Source organism: Hippopotamus amphibius, chromosome 9 (assembly GCF_030028045.1).
Source record: "Hippopotamus amphibius kiboko isolate mHipAmp2 chromosome 9, mHipAmp2.hap2, whole genome shotgun sequence".
NCBI lineage: Eukaryota > Metazoa > Chordata > Mammalia > Artiodactyla > Hippopotamidae > Hippopotamus > Hippopotamus amphibius.
Genome location: NC_080194.1, coordinates 122,591,021 through 122,616,428, shown reverse-complemented (window position 1 = coordinate 122,616,428; position 25,408 = coordinate 122,591,021). Strand labels below are relative to the sequence as shown.

The 25,408-nt window shown below is 62.1% G+C and overlaps 2 protein-coding genes across 19 annotated transcripts in view; one reads left to right on the top strand and one right to left on the bottom strand.

Moving 5' to 3' along the window:
* Window positions 1-18,616, top strand: part of PKD1 (polycystin 1, transient receptor potential channel interacting) — a 47,485-nt gene extending 28,869 nt beyond the window's left edge. For 4 of the 9 annotated variants that reach the window (XM_057748923.1, XM_057748922.1, XM_057748927.1 and 1 more), the window contains 30 exons: window positions 82-231; window positions 1,489-1,632; window positions 1,734-2,013; window positions 2,086-2,299; window positions 2,384-2,555; window positions 2,860-3,012; window positions 3,724-3,868; window positions 4,234-4,854; window positions 5,128-5,284; window positions 5,488-5,740; window positions 5,844-6,039; window positions 7,590-7,760; window positions 7,858-8,001; window positions 8,093-8,303; window positions 8,402-8,528; window positions 9,234-9,481; window positions 9,693-9,877; window positions 9,960-10,053; window positions 13,163-13,281; window positions 13,363-13,565; window positions 13,641-13,835; window positions 14,258-14,397; window positions 14,818-14,930; window positions 15,187-15,334; window positions 15,466-15,591; window positions 15,848-16,022; window positions 16,108-16,398; window positions 16,472-16,606; window positions 16,681-16,986; window positions 17,082-18,616. In XM_057748923.1, coding sequence (XP_057604906.1) covers window positions 82-231; window positions 1,489-1,632; window positions 1,734-2,013; window positions 2,086-2,299; window positions 2,384-2,555; window positions 2,860-3,012; window positions 3,724-3,868; window positions 4,234-4,854; window positions 5,128-5,284; window positions 5,488-5,740; window positions 5,844-6,039; window positions 7,590-7,760; window positions 7,858-8,001; window positions 8,093-8,303; window positions 8,402-8,528; window positions 9,234-9,481; window positions 9,693-9,877; window positions 9,960-10,053; window positions 13,163-13,281; window positions 13,363-13,565; window positions 13,641-13,835; window positions 14,258-14,397; window positions 14,818-14,930; window positions 15,187-15,334; window positions 15,466-15,591; window positions 15,848-16,022; window positions 16,108-16,398; window positions 16,472-16,606; window positions 16,681-16,986; window positions 17,082-17,555 — 6,090 coding nt within the window. In that variant the 3' untranslated portion in view covers window positions 17,556-18,616. Of the gene's footprint in view, window positions 1-81; window positions 232-1,488; window positions 1,633-1,733; window positions 2,014-2,085; window positions 2,300-2,383; window positions 2,556-2,859; window positions 3,013-3,723; window positions 3,869-4,233; window positions 4,855-5,127; window positions 5,285-5,487; window positions 5,741-5,843; window positions 6,040-7,589; window positions 7,761-7,857; window positions 8,002-8,092; window positions 8,304-8,401; window positions 8,529-9,233; window positions 9,482-9,692; window positions 9,878-9,959; window positions 10,054-13,162; window positions 13,282-13,362; window positions 13,566-13,640; window positions 13,836-14,257; window positions 14,398-14,817; window positions 14,931-14,979; window positions 15,055-15,186; window positions 15,335-15,465; window positions 15,592-15,847; window positions 16,023-16,107; window positions 16,399-16,471; window positions 16,607-16,680; window positions 16,987-17,081 lie in introns of those variants that run through there. The other 5 variants (XM_057748924.1, XM_057748925.1, XM_057748928.1 and 2 more) reach the window with 5 other exon arrangements.
* A 10-nt stretch (window positions 18,617-18,626) lies between these two features.
* Window positions 18,627-25,408, bottom strand: part of TSC2 (TSC complex subunit 2) — a 36,487-nt gene continuing 29,705 nt past the window's right edge. For 6 of the 10 annotated variants that reach the window (XM_057748930.1, XM_057748931.1, XM_057748934.1 and 3 more), the window contains 11 exons: window positions 25,005-25,073; window positions 23,591-23,721; window positions 22,531-23,036; window positions 22,204-22,279; window positions 21,861-21,947; window positions 20,906-21,092; window positions 20,566-20,705; window positions 19,458-19,536; window positions 19,296-19,387; window positions 19,108-19,206; window positions 18,627-19,002 (listed from right to left, as the gene is read on the bottom strand). In XM_057748930.1, coding sequence (XP_057604913.1) covers window positions 18,832-19,002; window positions 19,108-19,206; window positions 19,296-19,387; window positions 19,458-19,536; window positions 20,566-20,705; window positions 20,906-21,092; window positions 21,861-21,947; window positions 22,204-22,279; window positions 22,531-23,036; window positions 23,591-23,721; window positions 25,005-25,073 — 1,637 coding nt within the window. In that variant the 3' untranslated portion in view covers window positions 18,627-18,831. The remainder of the gene's footprint in view (window positions 19,003-19,107; window positions 19,207-19,295; window positions 19,388-19,457; window positions 19,537-20,565; window positions 20,706-20,905; window positions 21,093-21,860; window positions 21,948-22,203; window positions 22,280-22,530; window positions 23,037-23,590; window positions 23,722-25,004; window positions 25,074-25,408) is intronic. The other 4 variants (XM_057748932.1, XM_057748933.1, XM_057748936.1 and 1 more) reach the window with 1 other exon arrangement.

The window sequence follows — 25,408 nt, the reverse complement described above, 5'->3', positions numbered from 1 at the left end:
TCTTCCCAGCCGTCCCTGGGCCAGGCTCTACTTGGAGGCAGGCCTAGGGTCTCACCCCTGCCCCCCCGTTATGGGCTACAGAGTGAGACTGGCGGGTGTGTGCTGAACTTCGGGCCCCGTGGGAGCAGCGTGGTCACCATCCCTCGGGAGCGCCTACAAGCTGGCGTGGAGTACACCTTCAACCTGACTGTGTGGAAGGCGGGCCGCAAGGAGGAGGTCACCAACCAGACGGTGGGTGCTGCCCCGGCCCCGGGCGGAGCCACAGGCCCCCAGCGTTGGGGGGGGTCACTGCCAGGGAGGCTGAGTGCACAGGGCCCCTGCCTGCATGTAGCACTGAGCACTGGTTTATAGGCTTTTTTTTTTTTTAATAATGTTTCAGTGCTTCTAGAAGCTATTGGTTGTAAGTCATCATTACTTTTTAAGATTTATTTGTTTGGTTGCGCTGGGTCTTAGTTTTGGCGGGTGGGCTCAGTTGCAGCTCACCGGCTCCTTAGCTGTGGCTCGAGGGCTCCTTAGTTGTGGCATGCGAACTCTTAGCTGCGGCGTGCATGCAGGATCTGGTTATCTGACCAGGGATTGATCCCGGGCCCCCTGCGTTGGGAGCGCAGTCTTAGCCATTCCACCACCATGCACGTCCCGAGTTACTGTTACTCGGGATGCCATTTATGTTTGTTAGCATGAGGCTCCTCCGGCACGCTTTCTTCCAAAGAGGCCATGGCTGCACACAAAGCTTAGAGGCGCGTCACAGGCCCTAGTGGTTGGTGAGAAACACATTGTTCCCCCAGCACCGACGGCCAACAGCAAGGAGACACGTGCCCTCACTGAATGGGGAGGGCCTGATCTCACCTATGTGTGGCGCATGCTCTCTCTCCCTCCCCAAGCCGCCAGGCGCGTCAGGACCCCGTGCACTGGCGGGTCAGCACCACTCCTGCTTTTGTGCCAGGCCCTGCTGGTGCCCGGGAAGGGGCCTCTGCCCGAAGGGGGGGGTCCTGCCCAGAGGGGCTGTCTGAGGCTGTCATGCTGGCCCCACCCACAGTGCAGAGAGCAGTGGGAAACTCGGAGCTGCGCCGAGCTCAGCTGTCCTTGTCCCCATGCAGACACTCATCCGTTCGACACTGTCCGTTTGTAGCTGAGCACCTGTTGAGCGCCTACTGTGTGCCAGGCTCAAGCCAGGCCCTGGGTGCTGCGGAAAATAAGCCCATCATGGTCTGCGCTTCCTTAAATTCCCTCCTCCCCAACTCCTTGGGCCAAGCCTGGGAGTCACAGAATGACATGAATATCCTGGGTGAGGGCTGAGCTCACGTTCCCACGGAACCTGGGCTTTGGGCTGACTTAGGAGTTGGCCGGGCCTGCAAGGGGCTTTCGCAGGTGGGGGGACGGCATGGGCAGGAGCCCTGCTCTTCCGTGGGTTTCACTACCACCCACCACACAGGGCAGAGCTCCTAGCCAGGGTGGGCATGCCTCTCTCTAACCCTGCCCGGCCTCTAGGTGCTGATCCGGAGTGGCCAGGTGCCCATCGTGTCCTTGGAGTGCGTGTCCTGCAAGGCGCAGGCGGTGTACACAGTGAGCCGCAGCTCCTACGTGTACCTGGAGGGCCGCTGTGACAACTGCGGTGGGGGCTTTGAGCGCGGGGTGAGCGGGGGTGGGGGGCCCTGGCGGGGACTGAAGGTGGGGGCCCTCGGGGGCCTGGGGGAGACCCGCCCCCGAGCACCCATGATCTGTGTGCCCCTCAGCGCTGGGCTGCACGCAGCTTCAGCAACGAGACACTGGTGCTGGACGAGACAACCACGTCCACGGGGGGTGCGGGCATGCGGCTGGTGGTGCGGCGTGGCGTGCTGCGGGACGGCGAGGGCTACACGTTCACGCTTACGGTGCTGGGCCGCTCGGGTCAGGAGCAGGGCTGCGCCTCCATCCGCCTGGCCCCCAACCGCCCTCCTCTGGGAGGCTCCTGCCGCCTCTTCCCGCTTGAGGCCGTACGCGCCCTCACCACCAAGGTGCACTTTGAGTGTGCAGGTGAGTATGGCTGTGGGGCCCTAATGATGGGGGGGTACGTGGGGACCCCGCTGACGCCTTGGGGGCCCACAGGCTGGCAGGACGCAGAGGACGCAGGTGCTCCACTGGTGTACGCCCTGCTGCTGCGGCGCTGTCGCCAGGGCCACTGTGAGGAATTCTGTGTCTACAAGGGCAGCCTCTCCGCCTATGGGGCCGTGCTGCCGCCCGGCTTTGCGCCCCACTTTGTGGTGGGCCTGGCTGTGGTTGTGCAGGACCAGCTGGGTGCTGCCGTGGTCGCCCTCAACAGGTGAGCTTGGGCCTGTGGGCGCAGGGCCTGGCCAGGGGTGGGAGAGGGGCCTGCGACCTGTTCACCCACAGCCTCTGCCCACAGGTCTCTGGCCATCACCCTGCCAGAGCCCCCCAGGGACCTGCCCGACAGCCCCCCGGACCTCACCCACTGGCTGTACAGCCTCACAGAGAGCACGCTGCCCGGGCTGCTGCGCCAGGCTGATCCCCAGCACGTCATCGAGTACTCGCTGGCCCTCATTGCCGTGCTCAATGAGGTCAGTGCGGCCTAGGAGCCCCTCCAGCGCCGGCCTCAGTGCTGGGCGCAGCCCAGACCCCCCCCTCCTGACCGGCTCCCAGCAGTGCCCACTCATGGGGCCCCCCCAGTGCCAGGCTGCCCCCACCTCTCTTCTCCTTGTGCCCCTAGCCCCTTACGGGGTCCTGGGGAAGCCCCCTCTTGCCCTTGACACAGGGCTTGAATTGCTGCTGGTGTTCTGCAGCGGCTGAGTCGCCCACCCTCGGCCAGCCTGCACCACGCATGGGGCTGCCTGTCTCCTGCTGACGGCTCCCCTGTGCCCACAGTATGAGCAGGCCCTGGCCGTGGCGGCAGAGCCGGACGCCAGGCAGCAGCTACGTGCCCAGATACGCAAGAACATCACGGAGACCCTGGTCTCCCTGCGGGTCAACACTGTGGATGACATCCAGCAGGTCGCGGCCGCCCTGGCCCAGTGCACGGTAGGTGGGACCGAGGACCTGCAGCATCCCTGGGTCCCCCACCCTGATGACCTGAGAGCTCCTTTCCCAGCCAAGTCTGCGTGGCTGCATGCCTATTCTCAGCTGTCCCATCGAGAGCCACAGGTGACCCTGCAGGGGTCCAGGACATGAGGAACAGCCCAGGTGTGGGAAAGGGTGACGTGAAGAGGCTCTTCTGTGCTCTCCCTGTGGATCTGTGGTTACCCCTGAGCCCACCACCCTCGCCTAGGACTCAGCAACTGGGCTAGGCTGTCTTGATAGGGGGGCACTGTGCCCAGGGTGGCAGGGTATTGTTGCCAAGGCCTAGTGGAGAGTCTTCTGGGTGGGGGTCACCCTGTCTGCTGCATGGCTTACTTGGCTGGGTGCATGGCCGGGGTGGCCAGTGGGGCCACATTACCTTGATCTTTGCCTGCTTCTGGGGAAGAGCCACCAAAGGGCTCCTGGCAGAGAGGCCCATGGGTGTAGCGGTGTTTGGCGTGGATTCTGCAGCTGCAACATGAAAGGTGGTTTGGAAAGGCTCCACAGAGGCAGGGAGGCTGCTGTCGCGGAGGCCGCCCCATGATCATGGCGCGTGTGGCAGGGCCGAGCTGGGCTGAGGGGCAAACGCAGGGGGAGCTGCCGCTGTGTGGCCCCCACCTGGCCCAAGTCAGCCAGGCCGGAGTGGGGCTGGACACGGTGCTGGGCTCCTTGCAGGTATCCAGCCGGGAGCTCGTATGCCACTCGTGCCTGAAGAAGACGCTGCACAAGCTGGAGGGCATGGTGCGCATTCTGCAGGCAGAGACTGCCGCGGGTACGGGGACACCCACGGCCATCGCCGACAGCATCCTCAACATCACAGGTGTGCACGCCTGCTGCTGCCCGGACCCCCCACTCTCCCCCACCTTTCTCCCACGCCAGCCCCTGCCCCTCCTCTCCCCTGACGTCTCCCCCCCACCTCTCCCCTGCCTCTGACCTCTGCCCCCCACCAGACTTCTCCCCCCAGCCTCTCCCCGACCTCTCCCCGCTTCTGACCCCTCCCCCGCACCTCTCTCCCCATCTGTCCCCGCTGACCTCTGCCCCCCACCGGATCTCTCCCTGACCTCTCACCCCCTCTGACCTCTTCCCCTCACCTCTCCCTCTGCACCTCTTCTCCTCCACCTCTTCCTCTGACCCCTCCCCACAACCCCTTCCCCCACTTCTCCCCCCAATCTCTCCCATCCACAGGCGACCTCATCCACCTGGCCAGCTCGGACGTGCAGGGCCCGCAGCCCTCAGAGTTGGGGGCCGAGCCGCCATCGCTTCTGGTGGCGTCCAGAGCCTACCAGCTCTCGTCGGCCCTCATGGGCATCCTCATGCGCTCCCGTGTGCTCAACGAGGAGCCCCTGACCCTGGCGGGTGAGGAGATTGTGGCGCAGGGCAAGCGCTCGGACCCGCTGAGCCTGCTGTGCCAGGGCGATGCCTCGGGCCCCGGCTGCCACTTCTCCATCCCTGCAGCCTTCAGCGGGGCCCTGTCCAACCTCAGCGATGTGGTACAGCTCATCCTCCTCATCGACTCCAACCCCTTCCCCTTTGGCTACATCAGCAACTACACAGTCTCCACCAAGGTGGCATCCATGGCCTTCCAGACACAGGCCGGAGCCCAGATCCCTATCAGGCAGCTGGCTTCGGAGCGCGCTATCACCGTGAAGGTGCCCAACAACTCAGACCAGGCTGCCCAAGGCCCCCGCGTCCCTGCCGGCTCTGCCACTGTCCAGCCCCAGGCCTCGGTCAGCGTCGTGGTCACCCCCGAGAACAGCAACCCCGAGGCCGGGCTGCACCTGCAGCTCACCTTCACGGTGCTGAATGGTGCGTGACTTGGCAGGGCCGTCAGCGGGCGGCCTCCTCTTCCCTCCCATGGCCCAGCCTGTGTGGGGGCAGTGGGGTGACTGGGTGAGCAGGCATTTCTCATGACGGGCACCCCAAACTCATGGCCTTCGGTAAAGTCTGTTTCCTGCTTCACGGGGCCCTGGAGGCCTGGCTGGAGGGCAGCAGGGGGGGCTGAGGAGGGCTCCCGGAAGTGTCCCCTGGAGTGTGTGAGCTGCCCGGGCCGGGGTCCGAGCCTACATGTGCCGTCCGCAGAGCACTACCTGCCGGAGGAGCCTGAGCCCTACCTGGCCGCCTACCTGCACTCGCTGCCCCAGCCCAACGAGCACAACTGCTCTGCCAGCAGGAGGATCAGCCTGGAGACCCTGGTGGGGGCCGACCACAGGCCCTACACCTTTTTCATCGCCCCGGGGTGAGCAATCCTGCCCTGGACTCGAGCAGCGGGACTCGTTGGCAGGGTGGGGCTGGTCTCTGAGGGCAGGTGGACATGATTGAATCCGTATGTGCCGAGGCCTGTGGGCAGCCCGTGGGCTCCCCGTGGGAGCAGGTGTGGCAGCAGAACGGCCGGAGAGCGGGCCAGGCCAGGTCTAGCCATGACACCCCCAATTCTTCCAGGACCAGAGATCTGGGCGCGAGCTACTACCTGAACCTGACCAGCCACTTCCGCTGGTCAGCACTGGAGGTGTCCGTGGGTCTGTACACATCCCTCTGCCAGTACTTCAGCGAGAAGGAGATGGCCTGGAGGACAGAGGGGCTCGTGCCCCTGGAGGAGACCTCACCCAGCCAGGCGGTCTGCCTCACCCGCCACCTCACTGCCTTTGGTGCCAGTCTCTTTGTGCCTCCCAGCCACGTCCACTTCATCTTCCCTGTGAGTGGGGCCGCATCCCTGGACTGCTGGGGAGCCCCAGCCCCACCATGAGCAGGCGAGGGCTGGGCTGTGCCTCTGGGGCCTGATGGCTGTGTCTCCCCAGGAGCCGGCCTCAGGCGTGAACTACATCGTCCTGCTGACGTGCACCGTGTGTCTGGTGACCTACGCGGTCATGGCCATGATCCTGCGTAAGCTGGACCAGCTGGATGTCAGCCGGGTCCGTGTCATCCCATTCTGCGGGAAGGGGGGCCGCTTCAAGTATGAGATCCTGGTCAAGACCGGCTGGGGCCGGGGCTCAGGTGAGGCAGGCCACCTTCCTGACGGGGACTCTCGTAAGTAGAGGGGTGGCTTCCAGCAGGGGCTCAGGTCACCACGGCTGTGCTAGGCAGCAGCAACCTGTGGGTGCACAGGAGGCTCACGGTCGATGTGGGCGGCCCCCGATGTGCGCAGCCAGGTGGAAGAGGCTGGTGAGCGATGTGAGAAATGATTATTAAGTGGTAATAAGTCGTCTTGGTAAAAAGATTGTTTTCAAGATGTCAAAAGCTCTTTGACTGTTGGTTATAAATGTGCAGAGAAACGTGCTGATGTGGAGTTTTTACAGCGTAACATAAAGCATTAGATGCTGAGAACTAAAGTGTCTTATTTCTTTGTGGAAAACTTACCAAGAGTAGTTTGAGCAGCGCTTGCCTTCTCGTCTGTAATTGCCACCTGAGGGGCATCTTTGTGCCTCGGCCAGCAGTCACTTTACTGCCGACGTCTTATCCTGCTCTTCTCACTGTGAAATACCTCTGAGAATTCTTTTCACGTGAAGTTTTTGCCGGCATCCATTGCTCTGCAACGTCTTCATCCTTTTTGTCACAACCGCTGTCCTCACTCATGTTGGTGAGTTTGCTGTCACCGTCAGCCTTTCTGGAGCCCTTGGGGCAGCAGAAGCAGCCCTGTGGTTGGCTGTTTCTTCAGTCATTTCCCTTTGATTCAAAGTTAGCTTCCTTGGCACCATTTTTCATTTTTTTGCTGTGCTTTCATCTTTGTCACCTGGTCCCCTCTTTTATTTTTAGTATTTAAACTTTTTCCTGGTCCTCTCTGTTGATGAACCCACTTTTATTTTATTTTATTTTATTTTATTTTATTTTATTTTAATCTTTGGCTGCGTTGGGTCTTCATTGCTGCGTGTGGGCTTTCTCTAGTTGTGGCGAGGGGGCGCTACTTTTTGTTGTGGTGTTCAGGCTTCTCATTGTGGTGGCTTCTCTCATTATGGAGCATGAGCTCTAGGCGCCCGGGCTTCAGTAATTGTAGCTCGCGGGCTTCGGTAGTTGCAGCATGTGGCTCAGTAGTTGTGGCACATGGTCTTAGTTGCTCCAGGGCATGTGGGATCTTCCCAGACCAGGGATCGAACCGGTGTCCCCTGAATTGGGAGGTGCATTCTTAACCACTGTGCCACCAGGGAATTCCTGATGACTCACTTTTATAAAACGTGTAGGTTTATCACTGGAGACATGGAGGCAACACTGCTGTGTGCTTGGTTGTCTGTGTGGGGACTGAGAGGTGCACAGCGACCAGCCACCAGGAAGCTCTGGGAGAGGTGACATCACCCATCAGGACACGTGCCTCTTACTCGTGTAGCAGACTGAAGGCTGGCAGCCACGTTCCTGTTCCACGTGGTTACTCGTGGTTAAAGCACCACCACAATTGGCATTTGAGTCACGTCACTGGGGGCTGTTCATTTAAGGGTTTAAGGCGACTGAGATCCATTTGTATTGGAGCTGCAGGGTGAGGGCTGCCCATGCCCGTCGAAGGAAGGTCAGCAGGGCAGGGCAGCAAACCCAGAGTCCTTCCTCCTGTCCTGCAGGGACCACAGCTCATGTGGGCATCATGCTGTATGGGGCAGACAGCCGCAGCGGCCACCGGCACCTGGATGGGGATGGAGCCTTCCACCGCAACAGCCTGGACGTCTTCCAGATCGCCACCCCACACAGCCTGGGCAGCGTGTGGAAGATTCGCGTGTGGCATGACAACAAAGGTCTGGGGCCCTGCTGCTGTCGCTCCCCAGCCCTGACTGCCCGCTTCCCCTCCCTCTGTCCCTCGACCCTGACTGCCCGCTTCTTGTCCCCCTGCAGGGCTGAGCCCTGCCTGGTTCCTGCAGCACGTCATCGTCAGGGACCTGCAGAGTGCTCGCAGCACCTTCTTCCTGGTCAACGACTGGCTGTCGGTGGAGACGGAGGCCAATGGGGGTCTGGTGGAGAAGGAGGTGCTGGCAGCAAGTAAGGCGCTGCCTGGGCGGCGGGCCCCAGGGTTGGGGGCGCGCCTGGCCCTGGAGTCTGCTGAACCCTCCTATTCCCCTCCCCCCCCCAGGTGACGTGGCCCTGTGGCGGTTCCGGCGCCTCCTGGTGGCTGAGCTGCAGCGTGGCTTCTTTGACAAGCATGTCTGGCTCTCCATGTGGGACCGGCCACCTCGGAGCCGCTTCACACGTGTCCAGCGGGCCACTTGCTGCGTCCTCCTCATCTGCCTCTTCCTGGGTGCCAACGCCGTGTGGTACGGGGCCGTGGGAGATGCTGCCTACAGGTGGGTGCTGTGGGGGTCGGCATGCCCTCCCTCCGCCCAATCCCCAACCCCTCCTGCCCCTCCCCCAAGCTGGCCTGGTCTCTCCTCTCCCGCCGCAGCATGGGGCCCATGTCCAGTCTCATCCCTTTGAGCGTCGACACCATCGCCGTTGGCCTGGTGTCCAGCCTGGTTGTCTACCCCGTCTACCTGGCCATCCTGTTCCTCTTCCGGATGTCCCGGAGCAAGGTGGGCGGGGCTCCTGGGGCGTGGGCACCGCTGCCTCTGCCGAGGGCTGTGCTGTCCAGTACGGCAGCCAGAGAGGGGTCAGGAGCCGGGGAAAGAGAGCTGTAGAGCGTCAGAGTTAGGTGTGAACAGCGGTCACTGCAGACACCAAAGAGGCAGACGGGACTGGCCAGGGGCCCCATGAACTTCTGACACCCACAGCTCCTGAGAAAGGCTCACACACCGCAACCAAGCGGCATTTCCCCCGGACCCAGTACAGCCATCTTTAGCCGTATGTGGCTGTTTTGGGGGGGAGTTTTTTGTTTTGTTTTTTATTTTTTATTTTTAAATTTTTGGCCACACCATGGGGCATGCGGGATCTTAGTTCCCCAAACAGGGATCAAACCCACACGTCCTGCAGTGGAAGCACGGAGTCCTAACCACTGGACCACCAGGGAATTCCCCTATATGTGGCTGTTACTATAAATTTGATTAAAATTAGATAAAATTAAAACGTCAGCTTCTCAGTTACACCAGCCACACTTCAGGTGCTCTGTATTGGCACGTGACGAGTGGTTCCCACGATGGACAGTGTAGGTGTAGAAGGTGCGCGTCATTCTAGAGCAATCTCCAGGACAGCACTGCTGTAGACTGCCCACCAGGAGCTAGCTCGCCTCCCCGCAACAGGGGCCTGAGCTGCCTCCCGCTGACCCCCTGCCTCTCCCGCAGGTGGCCGGGGGCCAGAGCCCCACCCCCGTGGGGCCGCAGGCACTGGACATGGACAGCTGCCTCGACTCGTCTGTGCTAGACAGCTCCATGCTTGCTTTCCCAGGACTCGGCACTGAGGTGGGGGCTTCCTGGGGGCTGCCCAGTTTGGGCCATGTTCTGGGCAGCCTGGAGTCAGGTTTTCTCTGCGCTTCTCAACAGGCCTTTGCTGGACAAATGAAACACGACTTATTTTTGGAGGATTCTAAAAGGTGGGGGTGCCTAGAGAAAACGTGAGCTGTTTCTCGTGTAGGTCCGCTGCGCCTCGCGTGTGCAGTGTTGCATGTCCTCGTCTGTGTGTTGTGTGTTCTGTCCCGGGAGTGTTTGCTCAGCAGCCCCATGTGTCCACATGTGATGGGACTTGGGTTGGGTGTGTGTGCAGACGCATCCCCCGGGCTCTGCTTGCTGACCTGTTGTCTGCAGCCTGGTGTGCTGGCCGTCCAGCGAAGGCACCCTCAGTTGGCCAGACTTGCTGAGTGACCCGTCTGTCATGGGCAGTGCCCTGCAGCGGCTTGCCCGGGGCCAGATGGGCCGCATGCCAGGCCCAGAGGAGGACAGTCTCTCCCTGGTCAGCCCCTCCTCACCCGCCAAATACTTCTCAGCTTCAGGTGAGCAGGGGTGGGGACGGTGGTGTCCCCAGCCGCCCCCGCCCTGGAAGGTTCCAGGGCAGACACGTTCTGCTCCCTCTAGATGAAGACCTGATCCGGCAGATCCTGGCTGAAGGGGCTGGCAGCTTGGCCCCCACCCAGGACACTCAAGGAGAAACGGACCTGCTCGCTGGCCTGTGAGTGCCCGGCCCTGGCAGTGGGGGCAGTGGGGAGCCCAGCCAATAGCCCTGCTCCCTGTCTGGCACCAGCCTCGTGCTGTCCAGCCAGTGCGGGGCTGGAGTGAAGTTGTTAGGCCTCTGAGTCCCTCATCTGTTGAAAGGACCTTTTGGGGTCACCCAGGGCCCAGCCATTGTTCCCTTTAGGGTGGCAGGAGTGAGGGATGTTTGAGTAATAAAAGGCCACCAGTGTGAGGCTGGCAGGACCTGGCTGTGATCCATGATGAGGAGTCATTGCAGCCTTTTAAATATCTAATTTTTTCCTTTTGACACTATTTCTATTTTATGGTTTTTGTTCTTTGGGGGTTTTTCTGGTGGTGCAGCTTACCGGATCTTAGTTCCCTGACCAGGGATTAAACCCAGGACCCGGCAGTGAAAGTGCTAAGTCCTAACCACTGGAGCGCCAGGGAATCCCCACTCCATTTTATTTTATTTTATTTTTTAAGTATTTGTTTGGTTGCACCGGGCCTTAGTTGTGGCAGGCAGGCTCCTTAGATGCAGCACACAGTCTCCTCAGTTGTGGCATGTGAACTCTTAGTTGTGGCATGCATGTGGGATCTAGTTCCTGGACCATGGATGGAACCCAGGCTGCCTGCATTGGGAGCACAGAATCTTAACCACTATGCCACCAGGGAAGTCCCTCAATTTTATGTTTTTAAGAATTTCTCAACTTCTTGGCTGGTTTCTGACTTAGTAACTAAGATTCATAGAATTATCTCATACCTCTTTTCTCATCTGTATCTATTTTAATACCCATATTTCCTTTCAACTCTTCTAATTTTCAAGCAACCAAAAGTTAGTGAGATAGATGGACTTTCCCAGAACACAGAGAAAAAGGGAAAGATTCTTGATACATTTTATGAAGACAGAGAAATATGTATGCCATGATGGCATTTTTAATGAAGGAATTGCCAGTCCATATAGAAGCCTCTTCTGTGAGGAACTCCTGGTAGTAACTAGCAGCTGACCACCTCCAGCCCAGAGCCCTTCCTGGCACCCAGATCCAGACATCCGACTGCCAGTAAGCAACTTCTCCATGTGGGTGTCCAGGGCCACACAGACTTGCCAGTAACATGAAATGTCTCAGGAAGGGCAGATGCGGTCTGAGACTGACCAAGACAAAACTCTTGCATTCACTCTCGACTCCTCTCTGTTTGAGTACCTTCCCCACGCAAGCCTTTAACAGATTCATCTGCTACCTTCCAGATTCGGAATCTTCCCTTCTCTCCACCTGCCCTTGCACCTTGCACCTGAACATCATCCTCTGCCTGGACCATTCGGGGACTCAGCAGGGTCCTGTTCCTCCCCTACAGCTCAGCCTCCATCTCCCTGCAGTGGGCCCTGCCACTGGCGTCCTGTCGGGGGCACTGGTTATCTGTTGCCCCCGACTTTTCAGTTGGCAGGCACACTGCTGCAGGCTGTTGGTGGGAGCGCTCAGCTCTTCTCCTCTGCACCAGGCTGCTGAGCGCCCTCATGACTTGGAGGCCAGAGCAAGTGGTCTAGCCCCTTATTCACATGTGATCATTTTCCACAGTATCCTCTTGGTTAGGAGGAAAGTGTCACTGGGGCCATCTTGGAGGGGGCCTACCACAACTGGGTGCGGTCCTCACGATGCTCCCCCAGCCACACCCAATCTGACCTACTGCCTCCCCGGCCTCTCCTGCCAGCTCTGTCACCCTGCTTCCTTTGGCTACAGCTTCGTTTGCTGTTCTGTCCTCATCTTTTATATCTGCTGCTCCCTCTGCCTGGAGGGTTCCTCCCCAAGACAGGAGCATCATGTTCGACTCCCTTCAGGTCTCCCCTCAGATGCTTCCTGATCAGAGCCTTCCTTCCTGCCCCACGTAAATGTCGTAAAAGGTGCAGGGGGGCGTGTACTCGTGTGGGGCAGACACAGGCCTCTGTCTCCGTGTCCTCCCTGCTTCGCTTTCTCTCTGCTTCCCCCACCAGCGTGTGCATCTGACGTTTGCACAGGCTGTGCCCTTGGCTCTCGGTGCGCAGCGCAGGGCCTGGCATCTAGGTAGGGGATATCACGCCGCCTGGGCCTGAAGGACTCGGCGAACGTTTTTCCAGTCAGCATGGCCTTCGCTCTCCTGCAGTTTTGAGTCAGATATAAAACTCTGTGTATTCTGTGCCGACCCACTGGTCCTGATATGACCTGTTGCTATCTACGTGTAAAATATAGACACAAGTAGAGAAAAAGGACTAGAAATAACTATTAACACTACTGTTCTTTGCATGATAGAAATGCTGATAGTGAATATCTCTTCTCTGTCATTACTCTATTTTCTACAAATAGTTTATGCTATCCTTATAATCAGAAAAGTCCATTGCAAGAAAAGTGTCCTGTGTGTTCATGTCTGTAGCGCCTTTTATTCCCTGGGAGACACACAAAACTAGAAAGGTTTGTTGCTGCTCAGTGGCTGGCACATCTGGAGGCCCATTCTCTTCAGGGCACAGCTGTTGGAAACCTCTGCTAAGTGTGTGCACGTTGTCCCAGTTCGTGCCTGTCATGGTCTCGTTTCCCTCTTTTCCTCCTCCCCCTCCTCTCCTCTCTGCTCCCGTAGCTGCCCTCTCTCTGTAGCGGTTCTAGAACCCAGAAGGTCAGGTCAGTTGGCGCTCGGCATGTGAGAGACGTGCGTACGTTTCTTCGTCCAGAAGCCAGTCTTGGGTTTCACAGCTGCATTGGCATGCAGGGTGCAGGGAGGCCTGGTTTGCTGGTGTGGAGAGCAGGCCAGGGGACGAGGCTGGAGGCCGGATGGTGGTGCTGTGCGGGGCGAGGGCTGCTGGAGTGGTGGCAGGACAGGACGGGCAACAGGTCACAGCAACGTGAGGCGAGGACCGGGTCCCGGAGGAGGTGACCAGAGGCTGCAGGACTTCCCGGCCCCTTCCCAGAGTGACCCGTGGTGTTCTGGCCTCCAGCATCATCTCCACCTGGCTTGGGGCAGTGTCATCTCTCTCCACAGACCAGGGGAAGGGAATGCTCAGGCCCAGAGAGGTGGGCTGGCCGCACCCTTGGGCAGTGTGCGGGCTGACAGGTGAGTGCTGGCTGCTCCCCTCTGCCTGTGCCCAGGTGCAGCACCCCTGGTGAGAGGACTCAGACGCTGATGCTGCCAAGGCCGGGGGAGAGGGGGCTGCCCAGCCCAGGCCTGATGTGGGAGCAGCCCCAGCCGGCAAAGCTCTCCAGGACAGGTGCGTTCCCAAGTCCCCAGGACAGCCTTCCCCACGCCTTCCTCTGCGCTGCTGGTGACCTGTCTGTATCTGCCTCTCCAGGGCTGGTGGAGGGTCTCCGGAAGCGACTGCTGCCAGCCTGGTGTGCACCCCTGGCCCATGGGCTCAGCCTGCTCCTGGTGGCTGTGGCCGTGGGGGTGTCAGGGTGGGTCGGCGCCGGCTTCCCCCCCACCGTGTCTGTCATGTGGCTCCTCTCAAGCAGCTCCAGCTTCCTGGCCTCATTCCTCTGCTGGGAGCCGCTCAAGGTAAGTGGGATGCAGGGGGGCCAGGCTGCCAGCCTCTGCCACCCGTGGGTCCCTCTGATGCCAGCCCTGGTCCAGGTCCTGCTGGAAGCTCTGTACTTCTCACTGGTGGCCAAGCGGCTGCACCCCGATGAAGATGACACCCTGGTGGAAAGCCCGGCCGTGACACCTGTGAGTGAGCGTGTGCCCCGGGTGCGGCCACCCCACGGCTTCGCGCTCTTCCTGGCAAAGGAGGAAGCCCGAAAGGTCAAGAGGCTGCACAGGATGCTGCGGGTGAGCTCGGGCTGTGTCGCCAGTGCCTGCCTTCCCTCTCTGGCCTCCTGGCCAGGGCAGCATCTTCCAAAAGGTCCTGACTTTCTCAAAAACCTCACATGCACCCTTTTCCTGACCACCAAAGGGCCTTAGCAGGTGGTGTAGGGCTCTGCAGCCCCTGCCCCAACTCCCTCCCATCACCTTCTACCCTGAGTCCTTACCTGACCCCTCCTCTTGCCCAACTCAAATACCTGCTCCTACCTGGCCTCATGGGACCCTGGTGCAGCTCCTTGGCCTTCACAGACCACATCTGCCACAGACCCGGCTCTCAGCACCAGACCCCCTGACTGGGGGCACTTTGCTGCCCAGCATCTAGAAGCCCTGCTCTGTCACAGAGGGGCCAGGCGGGGTCCGGCTGACCCCAGGGCCATCCCTCCCCCCAGGGCCTTCTGGTATACATGTTCTTCCTGCTGGTGACGCTGCTAGCCAACTATGGGGACACCTCATGCCACAACCATGCCTACCGCCTGCAGAATGCCATCAAGCAGGAGCTGGACAGCCAGGCCTTCCTGGCCATCACCCGGTATGGATACCCTGATACGCAGGCACAGGTCTGTTTTCTGGGCCAGAGCGGTGCTGATGCTGACCAGGGTCCACTTCGATCCCACCCTTGGTCCAGCCCAGCCCCTGGGGGATATTGGCAAGTGTCTCAATACATTTTTGATTGTCAGAACTGGAGTGGGTTCTGCTGGCAGTGGGTAGAGACCACAGACACTGCTCAGCACCCTATGTGCCCAGGACAGCCCCACAGCAGTGTTATCAGCCCCTGAGTGTCAGGAAACCCGGGTTGAGGAACCAGGTCATGCCTCGTCCCCCAGGGCAGCACTGGCCGCCTCCTGCTGGCCGGGCCAGGCCTGCAGTAGCAATCCTCTCTGGGCCTCTGATCCCTGGTGGGCTCTGGATGCTGAGGGATGGAGCATGTGACTCTGTCTGATGTGGGCAGGTCTGATGAGTTCTGGCCGTGGATGTCCCACGTGTTGCTCCCCTACATCCATGGGAACCAGTCCAGACCAGAGCTGGGGCCCCCACGGCTGCGGCAGGTGCGGCTGCAGGAAGGTGAGCTGGGCAGGGGCACCCTGGCACTTATCCTTCCATTTTTCCAAAGAGAAGCCTTTGGCCGGGGTCTGAATCCAACTCCCTTAGCTGTGTGACCTCCCCACCTCAGTTTCCTGACGTGTAGGTGAGACAGTGCCGTCTACCTTCTGGGCTACTGGGAGGGTTCAGTGAGATCCCGCAGAGCTCAGCCCAGGAGGCTCGTGAAGAGTCAGTGCGCCTGGTTGATCGGGCTCATCCCCCTGCCCTCTGCTTTCAGCGCTCTGCCCAGACCTGCCCGGCTCAGGGGCCCCCACGTGCTCAGCAGCTTCTGGAGGCTTCAGCACTGGCGACTACGGCATTGGCTGGGGGACTGCTGCCCACAACAGCTCTGAGATGTGGGCCTACTCGGCACCAGATCTGTTGGGGTGAGCACAGAGGACGGGGCACGGTCGGGGGGTGGGGGGTGGCAGGGGGAGTTCTCCAGAGGAGCCCCTCGCCCCAGCCAGCATCTAGGTTCTGCAGGGTGCTGGCTCTGACACTGCCGCCTCCCTGGCAGCGTCTGGTACTGGGGTTCCTGCGCCGTGTACGACAGCGGGGGCTACGTGCAGGAGCTGGGATCCAGCCTAGAGGAGAGCCGTGCACAGCTGGGCTTCCTGCAGCTGCACAACTGGATAGACAACAGGTGGCCCTACCCTCAGCTCCCTCCCCACCCCCGCCCACTGCGCATGTCGGTCACGGTGCGTCGGGGGGTCGGCTCACTCCCACGCCCAGCAGGGCTCCCGATCATCCCCGAAGGGGCCCAGCGAGCCCGCTTGCAGCCTCCCCTCAACACCTGCGGCGCAAGCCCGTTCCTCTGTGAGCTCACCGGCTTCTCCCGCCGTGGCCTCTTCATTCCCACCCCCTCTGACTCCGGATCCCCGCCCGCGCCCTCTGCGCAGGAGCCGCGCCGTGTTCGTGGAGCTCACACGCTACAGCCCAGCTGTGGGGCTGCACGCCGCCATCACGCTGTGCCTGGAGTTCCCGGCTGCCGGACAGGCGGTGGCCGCGCTCAGCGTCCGCCCGTTCGCGCTGCGGCGCCTCAGTGCCGGCCTCTCGCTGCCCCTCCTCACCTCGGTAGGCTCCGCCCCCGCCCCCGCCCGCCGCTGCCGCCGCCGCGCAGCCTGGTCACGCCCCTCCTGACCCGGCCCCGCCCCCACAGGTGAGCCTGCTGCTGTTCGCCGTGTACTTCTCGGCGGCAGAAGTGCGCGCCTGGCGCAGGGAGGGGCGTGCGCGTGCCACACGGCCTGGGACCTGGGCGCGGTGGCTGCTGGTGGCGCTGACGGCGGCCGCAGCGCTGGTGCGCCTGGCCCAGCTGGGCGCCGCTGACCGCCAGTGGACCCGCTTCCTGCGCGGCCGGCCGCGCCGCTTCACCAGCTTTGAGCAGGTGGCACAGCTGAGCGCCGCGGCCCGTGGCCTGACCGCCTCGCTGCTCTTCCTGCTCTTGGTCAAGGTGAGGGCTGGGCCGGTGGGCCAGGGCAGGCTGGCGTTGGTGGGGTCGGTCGGCTGACGCTCTCTGTCCACAGGCGGCCCAGCAGCTGCGCTTTGTGCGCCAGTGGTCGGTTTTTGGCAAGACGCTGTGCCGGGCCCTGCCGGAACTCGTGGGGGTGGCCCTAGGCCTGGTGGTGCTTGCTGTGGCCTACACACAGCTGGCTGTCCTGGTAGGTGCCCGTGGGGCCATCAGAGAGGGTGACTTAGCTGAGGCCACCCCTCACTAGTGCCGCCTTCCCCACAGTTGGTCTCCTCCTGTGTGGACTCGCTTTGGAGCGCCGCCCGAGCCCTCCTGGTGTTGTGCCCCGGGGCTGGGGGTCCTGCCCTGTGCCCTGCGGAGTCCTGGCGTCTGTCCCCCATGCTGTGCACAGGGCTCTGGGCCCTGCGGCTGTGGGGTGCCCTGAGGCTGGGGGCAGTCCTCCTGCGGTGGCGGTACCACGCACTGCGTGGGGAGCTGTACCGCCCAGCCTGGGAGCCACAGGACTACGAGATGGTGGAACTGTTCGTGCGCCGGCTGCGCCTCTGGATGGGCTTCAGCAAGGTCAAGGAGGTGGGTACGGCCCAGTGGGGGGGAGAGGGACGCACCCTGGGCCCAGTTGAGCCCAGGGCGCAGCCGGACTGACCGAGCCCCTGTGCCGCCCCCAGTTCCGCCACAAAGTCCGCTTTGAAGGGATGGAGCCCCTGCCCTCCCGCTCATCCAGAGGCTCCAAGTCTTCTCCAGATGTGCCCCCAGCCAGTGGAGGTTCCGACACCTCTCGCCCCTCCACCTCCTCCAGCCAGCTGGATGGGCTGAGCGTGGGCCTGGGCCGGCCAGGGCCCAGAGGGGAGCCCGAGCCTGAGCCCTCCCGTCTCCAAGCCGTGTTTGAGGCTCTACTCGCCCAGTTTGACCGACTCAACCAGGCCACAGAGGACGTCTACCAGCTGGAGCGGCGGCTACAGAGCCTGCATGGCCGCAGGAGCAGTGGGCCCCCAACCTCGCCCCTCCCTGGCCCCTCCCCAGGCCCGCGGCCAGTCCTGCCCAGCCGCCTTGCCCGGGCCAGTCGAGGCATTGGCCTGGCTACAGGCCCCAGCAGGGCATCCCTGCAGGCCAAGAACAAGATCCACCCCAGCAGCACTTAGCCCCAGAGTATCTGGGCTCATGCCTCTTCCCTGGGGTGGGCCTGTGGCTTCACTCTGGCCCCTTGGAGCCAGAGCAGACACCGCTCAGTATTATTATCTTCTGCCACCCTCGAGGTTTTGGGCCAGGCAGAACAGCTGCACGCAGGTTCCCCAGAGAGCAGGCAGCACTTGTCTCTTTGTGGGCTTCAGCACTTTAAAGAGGCCACGTGGCCAGCTAGGACCCAGGGTCCCCTCCCCAGTTCCCTGTGGGAGGACACAGCAGTATTGGACTGAGTGCCCGGCCTCTGAGATGCTAATTTATTTCCCAAGTCCTCAGGTACAGCGGGCTGTGCCCGGCCCCACCTCCTGGGCAGACATCTCCCCCTTGCTAAGGATCCAGGCTACGGGGAGGGACCCTGCACCTCCTGTCATCCTCCCCCTAAATTATTACCTCCTGTCCCCCTGCTGAGTGCACTCACCTCCAGCTACCGCTGTGTGTCTATTGTCAGTAATTTATGTGGGGTTAAAATGTGTATATTTTTGTACGTCGCTTTATTTTTCAATAGGGCCAAGGGGCCTGGTGGCTGAAATAGCCTATGCCCGTTGTCACCTACGTTGAGGGGGAGCTGGGACCGCAGAGCTGGCCTCCCACCCCAGACACCTGCCCACGTGGCTGGGGAAGCAATAGCCACTTCTTGGATCCAAGCCTGGCCTTGGGCAGGTGCTGGGCAGAAAGGGCTGTTGGAGGGACACAACCAACCCAGGCCATTCTCGTCACCACCGTGGCCTTATTTTCCTGCCCTGCCCAGGCCTGCTGGTGTCGGGTCTGGGTGAGGGGCAGTACCAGTGTATGGCATAGAACCCTAGGGTGGGTAGGGGGAAAAGACCTCTGCTTGGGGGCTGGCTCCCAGGCCGGGGAAGGTGAGCGTGACAGTGCACGTGTGAGGCTTTCCTGAGGGGGAGGCCCCAACAGCAGCCTGACAGGCCCCCTCCCTACTCCAGTGGGCATGGCCGAAGCTACAGCCTTGATCCCAGCCTACCCGCCAACAGACGACGTCAAATAAATGAGTTGACTGACTGACCGCTCCAGTGTCTGTGTCCACTCTAGCGTCTGTGTCCGATCCCACAGGCCTGGGCCACAGCAGCACTTTATTTGCACAAATAAATACCACCCAGTGCCTCACGGGGGCAGGGAAGGTCCAGCAGCACGACTGCTCAGATGACAGCCAGGGAGCCCAGGCACGTGCTCAGCGCTCGGAGAAGCCCAGTGGGACTGGGCACCAGCCCCCACACAGCCTCACACGAACTCAGTGAAGTCGTCCACGGAGGAGACGAGGCGCTTCCGCTGGCCGGTCTCATAGGTGGGCGTGGGCTCGGCCGGGGCCTGTGCCGGGGCCTTGGCATGGCCAGGAGGGTGTGTCTGCATCAGGGGTAGGCTGGCACTCGAGTAGTGGGCTTCCTCACGGATCTGAGCGAGAGGGAACTTCGGCAGCAAGTTCAGAAGGGGTGGCGCGTGCTCCCCCCCCCGCCCCCCCAACCCATGCTCAGCGTGCCTGTGGCCCAGCCTCCCTACCCGGTGGCGGAGCCGCTTGATGTGGCGGAGCCTGGCGATCCACTTGGAGGGGTAGGTATCTGTGGGGTTGGAACGGCTGTGGTGCACCTGCGAGGCCATCTGGGGCAGGGAGGGCAAAACAGTGAGCCCTGCATAGGTGGCACCTGTGAGCCTGTCCCACCCCCTCTCCCGGGGCCACCTCTGCTCACATTTGCATGCAGGGCCATCTGGCGGGCCACAAAGGGCAGGTTTCGGTCCGACACAATCTTGGCCACACTGGTGTCCACGAGGCCCTCCATGTCTGGGGAGACACGGCGCTCACATGGGGCTCAGAGCCCCAGGGGCCTCCCCAACCCGGCCCTGCGCCTTACCTTTCCTGCACTGCAGCGACACAAGGTTGCATTCGTAGTCTAGGGGGGTGATGATCACGTGGACAAAGTTGAACTGGCCCTGCCCGGACAAGAGCAGGGGTCACCTTGGCACTTTCTGCCATCCCCACACTTAGCCCAGGAGGGCAGCGGGCTCATTGGTTAGATGCTCACTAACTCAGCACGTGTAGCCCACGCTTCCTCCTCACCCAGCCTGAGGGCCACCACCCTGTCACCCCGCTACTGCCTCACCTACAGCCTGAATAAGCCAGACAGGCACACAGCAACCAAGCCCTACGCACTGCCCAGGACTCCTGTGCCACCCAGGGGACACCTGCCTCCCTGTCGGCTGAGAGCAAGACGTGGAAGAGCTCTGCAGGTTCCCGGGCCGCCCGGGATGGCACACCGCAGGCCCCTCCAGGGTTTCCTCCCACCCCCACCCCACCCCCCAGCTCTGCAGTGCAGGAGGCCCACATCGGCCTCCCCACAGACAGTCGTGCCTCTACCGGACATTCTGCCCCAAACCCCAGCGGGGTCTGTGTTCAGTGACCTCCTCCAAGGCTGCCCACTGCACTCAGAACAAATCTAAAACAGCCCTGAGTGCTGGCACCTCAGCCCCTGGGTTGCACCAGCACCTGCCCACTAGGCTTTGCAGCTCATCCACACGTAACCACCCTGTCACAGGCCGCCTGCACCGAGCCTGCCTCCTCCCCATGGGACCTCAAGCCCCAGTGACTGCCTCTAGGAAAGGGGGTGATACTGGGCCAGCCCAAATGCTGCGCAACGACACAAGGGATGTGTCAGGTGGACAGGGCTCAAGGCCGTTACCAGCAGGTGTTGCACACCCGCTAAACACAGACGCACAAAACCCAGAGGAGCGCGTGGCTCCATGAGGAAACCGACCGGGCGTCGTCCTCATCACAGGTAGGGGCCCACTGCACTGGGGGCACACAAGCGGGTCATGATGTCACCCACGCTGACCCAGCAGAGCTCTCTGTCTCCGCTCAACACATGGCTGCGGGCACTTCCCCAGAGAGACAACGCCTCTAGCCCGGGGCCCAGATTCAGGGCCCAGATCCCTGCCCATGTGCCCGGAGGGCCCCTCACTCACTTTGATGGTGCCCAGCTTGAAGTCCTCGCCTGAGTCGTTGTAGACGATGGACACAAAGTCGTTGCCCAGGTGCCGCTTCTTGTCACAGCGGTGCTTATCCACGTCCTTGGTGGGCATCAGGGTGGCGATGTGGAAGACAGCTGCGGGGCGGAGCAGGGCCGCGCTGAGCAGGGCCGCGCCGGCCCAGGCAGGCTGCCCGCAAGGGCGCCTCAGGCTGGGGCTGGGCCCAGGACAGCAGCAGGGGGCACCGCCCTCAGTGCCCCTGAGAGGAGGCTGGGTCCCTCGGGAGGCTCCCGAGGGCCTGCAGCACTGGGAGCAGCGGGCGGGGGAGCGCGCACACCTTGCATGATGTCGTCATGCCAGCAGTAGGTGAACTGGCCGTCCTCCCCGCACACGTCCAGGCCACCCAGGTACACCTTGTCTGGCTGGCAGTCCTTGAGCTCGATGAGCTTGCCCAGCCCCGTCAGGAACTCTGTGTACCTGTAGGAGCCGTGCTCGTTGGACAGGATGGCCAGCTCACTGTTGCTCTGCGGGGAGACGGGGGGACACTGGCACCTGCTCCCAGGCCGCCCCTCTGCCACACCCTGCCCCATGCTGGCTCTCAGGACCCCAAGAGCGTGTTGCTGCTGGCATCCCAAAGGGGGGAGTGACTGGTGTGGCTGGGCAGACAGCCCCACTGCTGCCGTCAACCCAGCTCGGGGCGAGGCAGCTGCACTCCCGTCACTGCCCAGGTACGCCACCCCGCTCCCCCGCTCTCGTGTAACTTGCCTGCCACTCCGCTGGGCCAGCTCAGCTTCAGAACACACCCAGAGCCCTCGGCACCCCTCTGCTCTCACTCCTCCAACCTGCCGCTCACTCGGCCCATGGCCCGTCTCCACCGGTTCTGTCCCCGTTGCTTCCCACCCCCACTGCCCACCCCTGCCTGGCACTCCTCTGCTCTGGCCCTGGAGCACACGGTGCACCACCCCCCACGCATGCGCACCTCCCTCACCTCCTCCATGTCTCTGCTCGACATCACCTCCCTCGGATCAGCGACACAAGCAGTGTGCCGCTCACACCTGTGCAGGCTCCCTAAACCCGCCACCCCCTCCTCAGCACTCTGTGTACCACGAGCTCACACGCGACCTGTCGCCCTCACGCCTGGGACCCCAGCACGGCGCCCCAGTGGGCACCTGACACTCCAGTGGCTCTGCCGTGGAGAACAAGGGCCCAGGCCCCCATCCCCACCCCAGGCGGGGCAGCCACCCAGGTCTGCCCAACATCCAGGCTCGCCCCTGACAGCCCTGCAGCCTCACCTGGCCTTCTCCCACGTACAGAACGGCGATCTTGTGCGTGTCGTATGATGGGATCTGGTCAAGGAGCTGCACTGACCGCTCGAAAGACTGTAGCCACAGAGCGCTGCCTGAACCCAGGGCAGAGGCTGTCCCCTGCCACCAGCCCTGCCCAGCCAGCCCCAGCCCGATGCCTGTCCGGGAGAGGCCTCTCCTCACACAGGCAGGTTACCACAGGGACCTGAGGCCGTAGCCCTCGGCAACCCTGGGCTACAGCCCCCACTGCCCAACGCTGGGGCATCATCCCACGGTGCACCCCCAGCCAGGCTCCAGGCACACCCTAGAGGGAAGAGACGGCTCGCCCTACCTCGCTGGGCAGAAGGATCGGCTTGTTGGACTCGTCACCGAAGAAAGGTGAGTGGTAGAGCTGCAGGAACACGAAGCTGCAAGGGGAGAGCCGTGATGGGGGCTGGGCTTGGCGCTACAGGCCCAGGCCCAGGGGTCCCAAGCCCACACGGAGAGCAGCAGGGCCTGAGCCTCATCACCCAAGAAGATACCCTCTCCTGTGGCTCCAACCTGCCCCACGGCAGAGGATGTGCGGACCTGTACCCCAGCCTGCTCTGCCCAGGGCCCCTCAGATACCACATCCCCACGGGGAGTGCTCAGCCACTCCTGCCAGGAGGGCAAGGCTCACCTGGGATTGATGCCCGGCACCTTCTCAGTATTGGAGGTCCCAGCTCTGCTCTTGAAGGTGTCCCTCTCCACCCTCTTGCCCCTGCGTGATGGGGCCGAATCAGAGATGGTGTAGCCTCGAGGCCGCAGCCCACTGGGGGAGAGGGGACAGCTGGAAGGCAAGGGACCTTCGGGCTGGGTGGGGCCTGGGCCGGGGCCACAGCTCTCTTCGCCTGGGCCTGACCAGGCAGTGCCTTCCCTGTCTAGGATCCCTGACTGGGACCGGGCCTTGGCCTCAGGGCTCAGCCGGCCAACATCAGCCTTGTCCCCAGGGTCCCCAAGGATGTCCTGTAGGGTCTGCAGCTCAGGAGAAGAGCTGGACTTGCTCAGGGGCTGTGAGGGCTGGAAGGCGAGGTCCACAGAGGGCCGGGAGCCCTCAGAGGAGATGGCCCGCTCGATGGGGATCCCCCCAGCAGCCACCTCCTCAGCGTGGAATGACTTCTCCTCCTGGCTGGAGGTTGAAGAAGACTGGAAAGAATGAATCAAAGAAAACCTTTATCCAGAGCCCACCTGGAGTTTACTTGGAGGCAACGAGGCCCCACCCATCCTCCAGCCCAGAGCCATGGAGCTGCCCAGTACCAAGCTGATGGGTCTCCCTTCCCCTAAAAGCACCTCCCTGTGCCCCACGCTCAGCAGAGAAGCCAGAGCCCCACAGACTAAAGGATGCCAGCAGTGAGGAGCTCTATCCCTGGGGGGACCACTGGGAAACCTCACACTGTCCTGCAACAGGGACCTGGAAGAACATCCAGCCATTCCATACATAAGAAAAGGCAAGGGGATGGGGATGGGGGGGTACAGTGGCAAAAACTTGCTGGAGTTCAGAGCACATCAACGATGTGCCACAAAGCCTAAGGTGGAGGTCCCGCCCCTGTCCCCACCCGACTCAGTCCCCGCCTCCCACCCGACCCCCCCTCTTCTCAGTAGCTAGGCTTGAAGTCTAGAGGCCTGCCTGGCTGTGAAGGTCCAGACGGCGAGCACCCACAGGGACCCTCAGGCCAGCTCTAGTCTCCAGCTGCACTCACCCTGCTGAAAGCTTCAGCATGCTGGTAACGCCCATCTGTGCCTAGTGTTGCCTCAAAGTCTTCCAATTCGGGGGGCTCCACTGGCAGACTAGCCTCGCCTGGACTTCCCTCCTCCAAAACTACTGCAGAGTCTGGAAAGACACACACAGTGCTGCTGGGTGCCGGCCCGGCCCCCAGGAGCTCACGTGGCCTCAGGGGTACCAGCTGTTGCCGCATGAGAGGGCACAGTGGTCCCCCCAGCAGGGCCTGACCCAAGGCTCTCCTGCCTGTGGCTCCAAGCCACCCCTCCCATTGAGCCAGCTGGAGGAGGGCACTCTGGGCGCCCTGGGTGTGAGCCCTGACACAAGGTGTCTCCCACGTGGGCTCCCAGGGGCCAGGACAAGGGGGCATCTGGCTCCTCTAGTTCCCACCCACCTGTCCCAGTGTCCACAGAAGCCACCTCTGCTCCTCCGGCAAGGCAGGTGAGCAAGGGCAGGCCAGACCCCTGTGTGGAAGGCCCCTGCCTGAGACAGGGCCTCAGCTCAGGAGGAGGGTGCACCTAGACCAGCCCTCAGGAACGGGGAAGAAGCCAGAGCTCCTCCCTGCCTGGCCCTGATGGAAAGACTGCAGCGGGAGAGCCCCGTGCACACACAGGCTCGCAAGGCATTCTGCAGAGCGGAGGCTCGCCTTCCGAGTCCAAGCCAACCCAGAGCCGGGCGCGCTAAGGGGAGGGCGTGACGCCCCCAAGCCTGTTTCCTGTGCCAGCGCCAGGGTGAGGGGGGTGAGAAGAAGCAACTGAGTTAGCGCCGCCCGTGGCCGCCTGCACACAACCCCGCACACGCGCAGCCCGGTAGCCACCCACGAGAGCCCTCTGCCGCTGCCCCCTCCTAGCTGGCTCCTGCCCATGCGGGAGGCCCCAGGCAGCTGGAGCACCGTGTGGGCCACACCCTCCCTGCTGGGGCCTGGGAGCCACGGGCTAGAAGCTGGTCTGCAAGGCCCTCGGCCAACCCACTATGAAAGGCAGACACACCCCAATTTGTGGGTTCACAAAGCCAATGGGACCACTGGAGGCCAGGGCAGGGGCAACTCGGTTGAGCCCCAGAGCCAGGCTTGCTCCCCCAAAGCTGTCCTCTGCCGGCCTTTGGGGTGCAGGTGTCTGAGGTCACCTCCTCAGGCCTGAGAAGGGGCCGGGAGGGCCCGTCTGGCTTGGGAACAGAGCTCAACCACGAAGGGCACAAGGCAGCGGGGGTTCCCGCCGGCAAAACAAAGGCATTCGGCACCAACATCCTCATGCGCGTCGGGGCCCTGCTCCCAGATGAGAGGCTCAGACGCAGTCATGGAGGGATGAGCGGATGAGGGACGATGAGAGAGCATCTATGGGGCAGAGTGGCGCTCTGCAGCAAACACCGCTTTCCTTAAAGAGACGCATGAATACCTGCCCAGGAAATGCTCCTGTGCAGCTTTCCTTGGCAACTGGACTGGTACAGGGAGGAGAAAGAGGCCACTGCAAGGGAAACCGTGAGCGGCCAGTCAGCAGAAGGAGAGACTATGCACAGGTCGAGCAGAGAGGACAGGCACCACTAGTCCTGCACAGACCCCGAGCCTGGAGAGAGAGAGGGGAGGGCCAGCGACTGGCTGGCAGGGCAGGCGTGGCACACATGGGTCCCCACTCTCCAAGCTGCTCGAAAGGACGTCTTGGGGGAGGAGTGCCTCCCTCCTTCTCATGGGCAGAGGTCCTCAGCCTCTAAGTGTCATCTGGCCACAGGGAAGGCTGGGGGATGAAGGATGGCATGGGCCTAGCCGGGCAGGGTCACGAGAGAGCGCAGGCAGGCGCAGGTG